Source organism: Cantharellus anzutake (genome assembly GCF_015039405.1).
Source record: "Cantharellus anzutake strain C23 chromosome Unknown EI90scaffold_95, whole genome shotgun sequence".
Taxonomy (NCBI): Eukaryota; Fungi; Basidiomycota; class Agaricomycetes; order Cantharellales; family Hydnaceae; genus Cantharellus; species Cantharellus anzutake.
The window spans coordinates 56,537-69,843 of record NW_024067045.1 but is presented as its reverse complement, the minus strand read 5'-3'; the positions used below and the strand labels follow the sequence as shown (position 1 = coordinate 69,843).

At 47.4% G+C, this 13,307-nt stretch overlaps 1 protein-coding gene across 1 annotated transcript; it reads left to right on the top strand.

The window, feature by feature from the left end:
• The first annotated feature begins 5,834 nt into the window (after positions 1–5,834).
• EI90DRAFT_3082819 (uncharacterized protein) lies at positions 5,835–8,723 on the top strand. The gene is made up of 6 exons (XM_039062033.1): positions 5,835–6,261; positions 6,320–7,186; positions 7,236–7,410; positions 7,463–7,562; positions 7,613–8,347; positions 8,407–8,723. The coding sequence occupies exons 1-6, from the start codon at positions 5,952–5,954 to the stop codon at positions 8,455–8,457; spliced, it is 2,238 nt and encodes a 745-aa protein (XP_038909854.1). The 5' UTR covers positions 5,835–5,951; the 3' UTR covers positions 8,458–8,723.
• Positions 8,724–13,307: the final 4,584 nt, after the last annotated feature.

Here is a 13,307-nt window from a genome sequence, read left to right as displayed (position 1 = left end):
ACCTGCGTTCACACCCATAGAGCAATTGTGCCAATTTTGAAGTGAGTTGAAGTAGCGGAAAGGTACATTCCACTGCTCTGAAGCTGAGATGGATGTGGGCCCTAACTCTGTGCAACATATGTCTGTACTGATATAAAGACTGCACTGAAAAATATTCCAATGCCACTATAATACCCCTTGAAAGTTTTGGGCCTTCGCATGCTGTAATCACTAAGTTATGGGGGGATGCAACAAAATACAGCCTCATGCACCGGGAATAACTTTTGAACCAAGTAGAATTTCAAAAATCTGAGTGACCAAAAGTTAGGCAGATAACACATCTACCAACATGCCAAAATTCGAGCAAAATGGAGCGGGTTGAAGGTACATTTGAAACTCACCTTTCCCAGAATGCCTGGATAGGTGCAAAAATGGATCACATGTCAGGCTTCACCGATGCATGCTTGCCCAACTTGACTTTGACATCTAGGTCTCTTGCTGCTTTGGCTAGGCTTACATTGGGCTTGAGACTCAACCTTCCCATATCCCCTTCCTAGTCCCCCAAATGCCAAGGGATAGAGCTGCTTGGAAGTATTGCAAAAAAAAAGGTTTCTTCTCCCAAAACCTGACAGATCAACAAAGCTCAGAGGATTAGTTTGGCTAAATAACAAACAGATCACGTATTAAATGAGAATGCATTGCCAGGACTATCAACTCGAAGTTGCCCAACCTTTGGACCTATTCCGTGACTGTCTGGCCACTATCTCTGTCACCGCTTGTTAGCGTGCAGTCTCATGGGGCTAGACTAGCTGGGAAACAGTCAGGGGAACCAGCAGAGGAAAATGTGAGCAGAAATGCGCCCCAGTTCAAAGGCACAAAATTCTTGAATCCATCACTCCTCATCAGCAAACCTCAAAGGTCAATAGAAGTGATAGGCAGCAATTCTATCTCCGCAATTTGCTCCATCCCCACAATCTATGTGTTGGTCGAGCCTCAATCAGTTCTATCACCACTACCCAGTGTACAATTATGTACCTCTACTTCCCATGGAAACTCCTTCATTACAATGAATATATTGAGCCACGGACTTTGCATCAAAAGCGGATTTTATTGTACCAAACTGAATTTCCCGGAATCAAATTTGGCTTAAGTCCGTGTGTGTGTGTGTAATTCTCGATATTTTACTTCCCATAGAGGCTGCCCGTTAGGGCACCAAGGGGAAGGGGTGAGGCCCAAGGCAAATTATCATACATGTTTCTATACTCAAGTTCCACATGATTCTAAGCTCCCGGATAACACCAACATCGTTTGCCAATGCCTGGATTCGCAACTGAACAATCCAAATTCTTCTGAATTGTGACAGTGGTAGACCGTATCACATGAGCCTATTATGCTGTGAGTGATTCCCTATAGAACGTCTGGGTCCATGCCAATTGAACTCCTAACTCCTGGCCAGTTGTGCCCATGAGAGGCCCCTTTCAGGTAGTGAATAGAAGACTTAGTCATATGATATGAACCTTTTCTATACTCAATGTAATCGGTAGTGGAGAAGTTGGTGATCAAGTGATCATGAGACCCGCTCCTCAGCTTGTTGGCCCGACGCATAAACACATGCCTCTTGAGACTTTGGAGAACCGCGACCTCCCAACAGGTGAGTCGAACCAACATCCTCTCAATTGGCAAACACCAGCGAGAGAGTAGATTGGTGGGTGTTACCACTACACCACCACTCCTCCCCAGCTTAAGTCCGTTCATCCCTTTTTTCAAACTTTGAACTTGAAGTTTTGGCAAGCAAGAAAATGACTTCAAGACATTGAGCAGGCATGGGAGCAGCACCATATTAGTGAGTGCAGCATCTGCCTTCCAATCTCTCCTTCAGATACCAAGTTGAATGCCCTCCCAACATGTGTATGACTCCACCCCAAAATCCCGACAAACCCATATCCTCATCCTGGCAGTGCTATTGCAGTGGCTCTAACAGTAATCCTGTGCCTGACATCTTTTCATGTTGATTAGGCTAGCCTTATGGACATAGCGCTGAGTGGCTACACTTGCATTGTAAAGAGGGACTTAAGGTGAGACTAAACAGATGAAGTTACTATGCCAAGCTGACATGTATCTATTCTAGCATCAGGGCTATGCTACAGATTGACAGCACACATGGAGAGGTGGTGTCCAATTAGTGGGAAGGGAAACTATGACATGCGCAAAACTTGGTAAATTTGGCCTTTAACTTGTTTCTCACTTTTGTGTTGATTTATTTACTACAGTCATTCACCCCTCAATGAGACACACCCCTCAATGAGACACACCCCCCAATGATAAATCACCACATAACTTCCGAGCCCCCCACCCTTTGTGATGAGATTTGGCATGTATATAAGTCGTTGCTAGGACTACTTATGTACCGAGTTTGATGTCAAGCGGGCGAGAAGTAAAGGAAAAAATCGAGGAAACATAGGGAACTTGGGTGTGAGGAGTCGCCATGCTTGCAACTTAACCACTCCAGTTTCATTGCTCTCTTCATCTTACCAATAGCTAGCCAGACAGCTAGTGAGCAAAAGGCCAGTGTTACACGTGCCAGTATTTGTTTGTTTTGATGAGACATGGAACCTAAGTCGGAAGCATGTTTTCATCCGTTACCCAAACAATCTGTAAATTAAATCACCATTCCCACATCCCCCGACCCCAATATTGCTTTGCTTGCTTCTTTTGACAAATGGTCCGGCATGCCAACTCTTTGGAGCGCCATAGGCAGCTTGCAGCTGAGGCAGCAGAGCTGCACATGTGGAACACCATCATTTCATATAGATCTCAGGTCCTGGATGCAACACAAAATCACAAAAAAGCTCCCAGCACCAGGGAACATGCTTCTAATTGTGATGTTTCCTATTCTACATTCATGCGGAGGCTGAGTGGTGGGAAAAGTCGGCTCAAGGCCTCAATAAACCGGTTGTGGCTGAATCAGATTGAGAGTGACACCCTGGTGGAATTCCTTCTCCTTATGTCTGACCGTGGATTCCCTGCTACCCGTGATTGTGTGAAGGAATATGCCTTGGAAGTTGCCCAGATACGCCACCCAAACCTTACTGGGCTCGGTAAAAATTGGGTTGATGGCTTTCTAGTACGCAACAAAAACCGACTTGATGCCAAGTGGAGTACCAACCTTGAAAGTATTCAGGGTGGTGCTGTAAATCCTGCAGCTGTGCGACACTGGTTCCAGCTGTTACAAGCTCAGTATGACCATTTCAAATTTAGACGTGAGGATATCTATGCAATGGATGAAAGTGGCTTCCCATTTGGGACAGGACAAAAGGCCAAAGTCATTGCACGCAAGATGACAAAAATAGCACACATTCAACATGATGGGAACCACCAGAATGTGAGCGTGATTGTAACTGTCTGTGCAGATGGCACTTCAGTGCCTCCAGTCATCATCTTTAAAGGGCAGAATGTGAACTCCAAGTGGTTGAAGGACAATCCTTTGGAGGCTGCATGAGTTTCTTATCCATAATATCACTGCACATGCTTATACTTCCACTTTATAGGGTCACTGTTTCAGAGAAAGGGTGGACAGACAATGAAATTGGCCTTGATTGGCTTCAAACTCTTAATGCTGCTACACAGGGAAAAGCCGCTGGCCACCCCCATCTTCTCATAGTGGATGGACATAACTTGCACTACAGCCTTGACTTTATAACCTATGCACGCAACCACAATATCATCGTTATATGTTATCCTGCACACACAACTCATGTCCTTCAAGGACTCAATGTCATCATATTCTCCCTCTTGAAGCGGAGCTTCTCTAAACAATGGGACGCATTCAACTTGCAGAATTACCCCAAAAAACTGAACAAATCATCATTCTTATCGGTCTTTGGCCACACATGGATGGAGGCCATGAACTCAACTCACATTATCACCAGTTTCCAAGTGACTGGTGTCTACCCTGTTAATCCATCCGTCATCCACCCTGAACAACTTGCTCCAAGCATTGAACATTCCACCTGGGGAGACCTTCCCCTCCCTGTGACCTCACCTGTTAAGCGCATTATGCACTTTCATGGTCAGCTGATGGCCCGTGTGTACCAGCACGATGATACCCCCTCACCGATGGATGACTCGCAGGATGTTCAGATGTACCTAGGGGGTCATGATGGAACATACAGCGAAGTGGATAATAATGAGTGTGACAGACCGATCATTAATCCCTTATTGTTTGCTGTGTCTCAGACAACACATGTCCGCACGCCACCGCAACCTTCTGGCTCAGATGCTGCAACAGTCAACGCTTGTTGTCAAACTCCTACCTTCCCTCCTTCCTACTCTCGGGCAAAGAAGCGCGCTGTTGATGACCTGGAACATATCATGTCATTCTCCTCATCCTCAAATTCTATCGTATCTTCCTCACCTCTTTGTTCAACCTTTAAACTACCCGAACGCGCATATGGGCACCTCAGCGATCTTCCTCCTATCAATTGGGATCTGATACATGATCACAACTCAGAGCACAAGACTCACCCTGAATTGATGAAGGAGATCGACGAAATGTGACACGAGTTTTGGAAGGCAAAGACACTGGTAGAAAGAGCCGTTAATGTGGTGGATGCAGCAAATGCCCAGTTGGCATTGGGAGGAAGGTGGACGTATCAAGGGAACGTTCAGCCACGTTGTGACACATGAAGGTTATCTGAGGGATCAAGCTGAGCGCACTCAATGGAGGCTGGATGAGGCCGAGCTGGAGAAGCTGAAGGAGGAGGCCAAGGAGGGATGGAGAAAGTTCAATGAGACACAGAAAGCAGAGGTGGCGAAATGGTGAGAGGAAAAAGTGCGCTTAGTTGCGCTCAAACAAAGAGTGCCGGCAAAGCCATTGGAAATCCGAATGAGGGGTTGGATGGCTCAGAATTATCCACAGCTCCAGCAGAACAAGCCCCCTGCAATGCCGGAGGTGCCAGGGTGTGCTGAACAAGTGGCTGATGGGGTCAGCGGGGGTCCAACATGAGCGTGCGAACGCACTGTCACACTCTGTCACAGGATACCACTGAGGGGTGAAAGCGCCCATTTCATACTCACTCCTGTACTCACTTCATGACAGGACTCCACTCAAAATATTGCCAGCCACTGATTCATATTTACGTTCTTCATGTTATTCAAATTTATCAATTTTTTTCATGGAACTTCGTTACACTGAGGCCCGGATTAGTGAAATCCGCACCATTGGGGGGTGAATGACTGTACTCGAAACCAAAATGTCATCTGTGTCCACTTGAGCTGATTGTGATAGCACCACAACCATTACTATCGGCATTGAAATAGAATTGATATGACATCTATATATCAGGGTACCCTCTAGAATTGATTGTGCAATAGAAGTGATATATAGCGCGGCAATCGACATGGGAGGTTTGCTGATGCCACTGCTGAGCTGCTATCACCATCCAATCCAAATGTCCCTCCCAGCACCTACACAGACAAAGCATATTTACCTTTCCAATTCTTTGGGGGGGGACAATTAATCGCTTGCGGAAAGACAAAACAAACCTGACAAAGGCTGCTCATCGGATGCAGATTGTGCTTAGATCACACATGGCTCAAAAAATCATTTATGTATTCATTTTCGCATGTAGATAACCACCGATCGATATTGTATTATTGTTCCCTGAGTTAACATAGCTTGCAACCTAAAGATGAGGTCTTGGGAGAGGGGGGACGGCGCGGCCACGATCGAGCCATGTTTCGCTTATGTAAGCGTCACAAGGTCACAGCCTTGTTGCCGACCCCCAATAGTCAGACTATCATGGGGTTCGGCATTTCCCGAATGAATCCTTGCAACTTGCGGCTTGGTGGCTGTACTAAGGCCAACTGGCTTTGGTCTCACGTGAGTGTGGGAGCCAGCCAACTGAACGACCGACTGCCCATCAGTGAAAGTCTCGAGGTGTGTGTGTCCTGCGGAAGCCGTTCCAACGACCATGTCTTCTGCCACTCCCCCGCCCGATTCAGGCATGCATACACCTCCACATGGGACATCCATCTCGGTTGGGTCGTCTCCTGTAGCCAAACTTCCCAACTATTTTGTCGCCCATAAACGCGATCAGGTCCAAGCTTTCGGCTACCACAAGAACCTTCACACGGTGCCTTTCAGGACGACAGAGGCCTTTCTCCAATTCTTGGGTGTTAACGATGGCCTTCTCCCATCTGAGGTTCCTGAATCAGCTCGTAACCTCTCCGTTCTGCGCTTTCTTGACGCGGCCAATGACTTGGCCAATTCCATGAGACAGCGTGAGCACCACACTTTCTGTATTTCGCTTTTTCGGCCAACATATGATTCTCACTTTAGATGTTGCAAACGAGCAAGGTCTCTTGGTGTTCAAAGACACGGGAAACAAAACACACCACGGACATGTATCGGACACGAGGTGTAGGCCCGATATTACCGCTGCTTTCGAGAGTGATTGGCTAGAGGACGGTACCGTACACTGGTCATGCGCCCGACTCGCCGGAGAGCAGGCGTCCACAGGAAAGTCCAAAGATGAACAGAAGCAAAACGCGATTTCGTACTTGCATTACCTTCTTCTGGCACGACCCGATCTCTATGTCGCACCAGGCTTACTCACCTCCAAGGCTGGCATCGTATTCCTTTTAGGGATTGCGGGGGATGGCATACGCAGGTTTTGTCTCCCTTGGAACCACAACGACCTTTACAAATCATTATATGCGTTCATCTATCGCCTCTACAAACCCGACAATTTTGCGGACCCGTCATATAGCGGGCCGTTTGTTGTTGATCCAAAGGAAACCACTAGGAACTATAGTTGGCGTATCAATCTTCAGGTGACAACTCGAGATCGGGGTGCACACGTGTTGGACTTCTCTCCGATATTTTCTAGTAATCCTTTCGGAACACGTACACATGTGCTCTCCAATTCATCGTTCCAATTCGAGGTCGAAGGCAAAGCTCTCACCGTGCTCAAAGAACAGCTATGCCGAACTGGAACTCGTTTCGACGAACAGACAATCCTCACCCACATTCATAAGCCGGAGAGGGTGCCTGGTGTTGTGGAAGCCGTGTACCATGAGACGATTGAAATCCCTTATCTTATGGGAAGAAACAAGCACCGCTTGGGGCTTCGGCAATCAGGATTGCCTTTCACAAGTATCCCTACTCCGCGTAAAGTGTTGGAGACGCTGTTTGACGTTCTGGAAGGTACTTTAATCTCTGTTGGCAATACTCCACAAGCTTACATGCTTGGAAGTGTTACGATATATGCGTTTCCACCGTCAGGTCCTTCATCGTGATATCAGCGGAGGAAATGTTTTGTATACCCAGGAGCCGTCAAGCCCCGAGCCGGATACTCAGTCTGTCGGAGCCGAAGCGACGGCATCAAAAGAGTTGCCGCTTTGCTTCATCAAGTACCTACTTCGCGAGAGGTATGTACACACACGCTGAAATTGGACAGTTGCTAACAAAGATTGGAAATAGTAATGATCCCTGCCAAACGTCGGCACTCCTGATCGATTTCAATAATGCGGAACATTTGGGAAACAAACAGGGTTCTGAGCACCAGCGAACCGAACGAACCGTGAGTTACCTCATCTTCATCTGATTTACCCTCACTCGCAATTTTACCAGGGAACACCTATCTTCATCTCTCGGGCAGTTGAAATGGGAGGACCTGTGTCACTTGCAGACATCGCACAGGTTCCGGCAGTACCCAATAGCCCCGAAATCTATACTTTGAACCACCCGGACCGAATCAAGAAATTCCCGTTGATAGAGAAACTTGTGGTTGAGGGTCCGTTAGCGGCAGGTGGTGGTCACGATTGGAGGCACGAACTTGATCATGATGCGGAATCCGTCTTTTGGCTCCTTGTTTACTGGGCTATGGTCGTGCAGCCTCTGCAAAGGCAAGGCCCAACTGAATATGTCGACCCAGCTACCTGGACTTCATTAATAGGGGCTGCCAACCACCGTGGTGCTTTGGTCACGTCACTGGCGAGAGGTCTTGACATCACCCATTCAACGTACAAACCCTTACACACTTTGATCAGCAAGCTCGCTGCCATTCTTATTGTTGACAGACATTGGCTTCCAGAATCAGATGTACGAAATGACCCAGAGTACATTAATGAGGCGTTCCAGCGCTTGATCCTCCAATTTATCCTTGACCATCATCATGAAACATTCATGGATCATCATGTTGACATCCGCTTCCGTCCGGTGCAACCGGTGCCACGCTCGGACGGACTGTCAGCTACAACCAGCCAGAGGATGGATGCAGTGGGAAGGAAACGGGTGTCACCTCAACCTTTAATGGAGGGTGGAGTGAAGCGACGTTGCCTTGGTGTAGAAAGGACAGAGGTAGAGGTAGGTTGCGGAAATCATGAGCCTTTGTATTCTTGTTTATTCTTAATGTTTGTTTGCAGGGTGAGAATATGAAGGATGAAGAAGTTGCTGACATCAATGAATGGTGGTGATCAGCAATGAAGCAACGGATGTACTTTGAAGCCTCAGTGGGTGTAACAAAATGTTGTTTTTTGTTTTTTGTGGAAACTGTAGCACTCCAACAAGTCCCTTCATTTCCTATCTTTCCTACATGTGATATTATATATTGCAAAGGAGGATGTAAAGTATTTATGCTGCACATCATTCATTATATTCTCACTTGTACTTTGTTGTATTAACTTATGTGTGTTTTGTTATATTTGTTAAACACACACAGTGGTGTGAGGATGTAGCCCAGAATGAAGAGTGGAGTGAGAGTGTGGGTGGAAGAGCCTTGGCCTCAGTGACTTGGAGTGGAGTGCTGTGCCTACACTGAAAAATGATGGTGTGTGACTCTTAATTTACAGAGAGAACTGCACAAGCTCTGGGGGGAATACTGGTCATTTGTGTCATTGTCACAGACCATTCCCGGAAGCTGTCCAAGGCTTCCAAGGTGGGTGTTGTGTGGAGCTTGAAGTTCTGGGTCATCTGACAGTGGGTCGGAGACCAGCCAGAGGTGGGGTGGAGCTCCGGGGGTGTTGAAGGGACTCGGCTTCAGTGACTTGGAGAAGTCCTATCTAACCGCCAAGGCCTGTTATTTCCAAATCTGGCATTTGACACCCATCTTTTGTGCCATTTCCCCATATCTTTGTCAGTTCTCCACCAATATGGACATATTTGGTATTGTTAGAAAGCTCTCATCAGGGCCATTCTAACAAAACACAATTTCATAATCTGCAGTCAATCTGCATATCTGCAGATTTCTAACCACTGGATACAGTTTTTGTTTCAAACCTCTAAAAATCCATGGATTCTGATCCAGATCTGATCTGCTAGGAACCCTACTATTCACTGGGAAGTTTACAAGAGAATATTTGAGTCCAAAGGTAACCAAGCATTACTAAGGGGAAGCAGAAGTGAATGATAGATGACTCCACAGGACAAATGGGTTTTAGGCAAAAAGCCCAAATTATGTCTGAGAGGTGTGGAGTGGGAAAATGGTGAAACAACTGAATAACAGAGGTTAAGTCTGTCCACAAGTACTATGAGGAAAATGTCCAGAAAGGTCTGGAACTTGGAAGTCATAGTCCAGAATATTGCAAGGAGTAATTAAAATGAGTGGAGGTAGGTGTCAGGGACAGCTCAAAAGAGGTGGGGGTAGCGGTGTAGCGCTCAGCACTAGCAGCCCAGATGGCGGTAGGGTGGTGGGAACATATAGTGGACAGCCCTCACTCAGGCTTGCATCCCTGTGTGGCTTCTTAGGCTGAAGCAGAAGTGCATGGTCATTAAAGTGAAAAGCTAAACTACTTGCCTGAAGCAGAAATGAGAAGAAGGCTGCTTCTTTGGTTCTGCTTTGGCTCAGTTTATATACAGGTGAGATCAGGTCATGTGGAAGTGCCACATCAACCTTGTGTGGAGCTGAGCCTTTGCAGGTGGTTCTGTGGATGATCCTGAGTGTTAAGAAGGAGGGATACAAGTAGGAATGCACAGCATGGTACCTGTGCAGGGTTCCTGGCTGTCAGAGACCAGGTTTGGGATCAACAATGACATCCCTGTGAACGGAGGGCTTCAGCCTCAGTGACTTATGCCAGAGTGCTGTGCCTAGTAACACATTGGTGCCCTAATTTACGGAACAAGAGGGGACTCTAGAAGAGGGGGAAAACTCTAGTTGATTTTATCACTGAGGTGTAATGTATCTATCGGTTACCTATATATAGTTACAGAGGGAGTCTAGAAGGCAGGCCTGTAAATGGCAGGGCCAGGCAGAGTGGAGGTAACAGAGTTATGGGTTAGCTGACTGAGTATTATCAATGACTTGGGTTATGGGGTTTAACAGACTAACAGGTTATAACCCAGAAGTGGAATGGAGGGATCGGCCTGAAGGTAGACTTGCAGGGCAGGCAAATGAAGGAGCAGAGGCAATCCAGAAGGACCAGAGGTGGTGGAAGGTGATGGCTGTGGATGGATATGACACTGGCATTGGACATGTCTGTGCTACAAATGTGAGGAAAGGGGAGTCATCCATATAAAGAAAGAAAGAGAGAAAGAATGAAAGAAAGAAAGGAAGAAAGAAGGGATGGTGTGGTGCAGTGTGGCATGCCCTGACATCACCCCCCCCTTAAGCTGCATCACCTTGAAGTGGCTAGGGGGTTTTCTCTCCCTGGGTGCCCAGGTGTGCTCTGTGGAATGCATTGGCCAGGTTATCATGAGGGAGCCATTCATTCTCAGAGTTTGGCCAGCCCATAAACTTCACCAGATACCAGAGCTTTCTGCGGTGCCAGCAGGAGTTGAGGATCTTCTCAACATTGTACTCTTCTCCTCCATCTATGATCTTGGGGCCTGGGTGAGGGGTCAGCAGGTTGTTTGGCAATCTTGTCTGGGCAGTAGGGTCAGACATTTGTTACTGACACCACTGGGTGGACTCCCTTTGCCATGCTGAGAGTTGGAGTTTGACAGTGGCAGGGGATATGACCTTAAGGATTTTAAAGGGGCCTATTGAAAGGGATCTTACTTGTTTTGGGGATGGTATGTTCTGTTCCCCCATTTGCCTCAGGCCTCAGTTGGTCCATCTAAGTATACACTTTGATGGGCTGTATATTAATGGGGTAGAAGTAAAGGCTGATCTGCCCTTTACAGCTACCCTGAGGGTTTATATACATTCTTTTGCATTCTTGGCACAAATAAATAGAGAAGCTTCCACGACGCTATATTAGCGTCATGACATATATATCAGACAACACAACATCAATTGATGTTGTGGGTGGAATATAGATATGGGCCGGGGCCTCACATCCTCCTCCCTTGCAATATTAAATCACAGACAGGGTACAAGCATATATACACAAGGGGAAAACAAGCATTTTTAAAGAAATAAAATTTTAATGTTCTACATATGAAAGATGTATGCAAATGGGGGCACACTCATTGCAGGAGGCTATAATAGTAGTTTGTAGGCGAAGCCCACTTAGAGTTTCTCCTGGAACATATGCACCCAGATCTCGATGACAGAGTTGTTGACGATGACACGACTTTCTGTCAGGGACAGCTCCGAAAGCGGCGAGGTCCCGGTGTGTGGGACTCAGTGGGACGAGTAGCGGCTGTGCGTAGCAGCAATCTCATTGCGGGGTGAGCGTCCCCAACCACTTAGTCTGAAGTGGGAATGTGAGTTATTATTAAAAGGGAAGGCTACACTACTTGCCTGAAGTGGGAATGTGAGAAGAAGGCTACTTCTTCGGTTCCCACTCCAGCTGTTATTATATACATGTGGGATCAGTCACGTGGGGCGCGCCATGTCACCCTCACACACAGCCATGGCTCTCCGGGTGCCTCCACGGGAGATCCCGAGAGGGTCCGCTGTGGGTGCGGGGCAGGGTGAGTGCGGCGGCGGTGGCAGTGATATAGGAACGGTGAGATACAGGAGGGGAAATGGGCATGTGCGCCGGTGATACATTGAGCAGCGGGAAAGGTGGTCCATGTGAGAAAGAAAGAAAGAAAGAAAGAAAGGAAGAGGGAGAAGCGGTGCAGAGCGGGGGAGCGGAGCGAGGGTCGGGCGGGGCATGCCCTGACACTTTCTCGTCGTTGTGAGTGCATTGAATACCATCGTTGACAGTGATGATGTTGACAGTGATGATGTTGACAGTGGAGGTTGTCGATGAAGAGGAAAGTGAATAATCAACGATGTTGTTGTTGACGAAAGAGGAAAGGTACAACACAGATAATCAATGACAGCATTGTCATTGACAAAAGTAAGAAGTTAATAATCAATGATGGCTCTGTCATTGACAAAGGTGAGTAATCAACGATGGCATTGTCATTGACAAAGGTAGGGATATGAGGGGATCAGTTCCTCATCTGTTTACACAGTGTGGACCTGGATGGGCCAGAGCTGGATGGGTGATTCGATGTGGTCCTATGAGTCATCATGGACCTTGCTGTGTCGACAGTGACATCATCGCTGAGGTAGTTGTTGTCATAGTGACAAGTCTCAACGTCAGCGTCATTCATGGACGAATCCTCGTCTTGATGATGGTGCAAGTAATGGGCATGGTGCACAGGATGGTTGCATCCATGGGGGGTGGAGGGAGCACGCCCATGCACTGGTGGTGCATGGGCGGATTCGTACACCGATGAGTGTGCATACGTCGGAGGGGCGTACTGTGGTGGAGGTGGGGCGTTCAAATACACCACAGGGTGTGGGCTCACATACATCATAGGTGGGTTTGAGTATGATGTTGGGGGAGGGTTCGAGTACATAAGTGCTTGTTCCTGATGTTGAATTTTACGACGCTCACGAGTGTCATCGGTCATTGGCTTTATCCATCGACATGCGAGGATGTACATCTGTGCAATCCGAGCTGGGGGTTACTGGTCGGGAAGTCTTTTTGCTTCCATCTCAATGTCGTCGCGCAACATACACATTTGTGAGGTGCAGTTATTTGTAGCCACCCTGTACCAGTCGGTACAGGTGTTGACGTCCTCTTGCAAGGGCTTGCCCATCTTGAACAACCAAGCAAGATGGTACATTGTAGCGTAGAATCTCACACCTTCTTCGGTGTGTATGTAGTTTCAAACCAACTTGAACCACTTAGGTTCTTTGTTGTGGAGGAGCACAGCCGCGTCTGGGAATTCGATTCTGTCGACATGGTCAATGTTGTAGAAGCGGGTAGGAAGGGCCACCGATCAACAATATGTCGGTGGGGCTGACCCCATGCCGCACGCGCCGTACTGCACCACCCCATTATCACTCCCTGTCTCTCCTCCCCCATTTTCCCCCTTCTCTCTATCTCTATTTCTATTTCTATTCTATGGTCGATTTCCCTTTCTTCATGTACTACTACATACC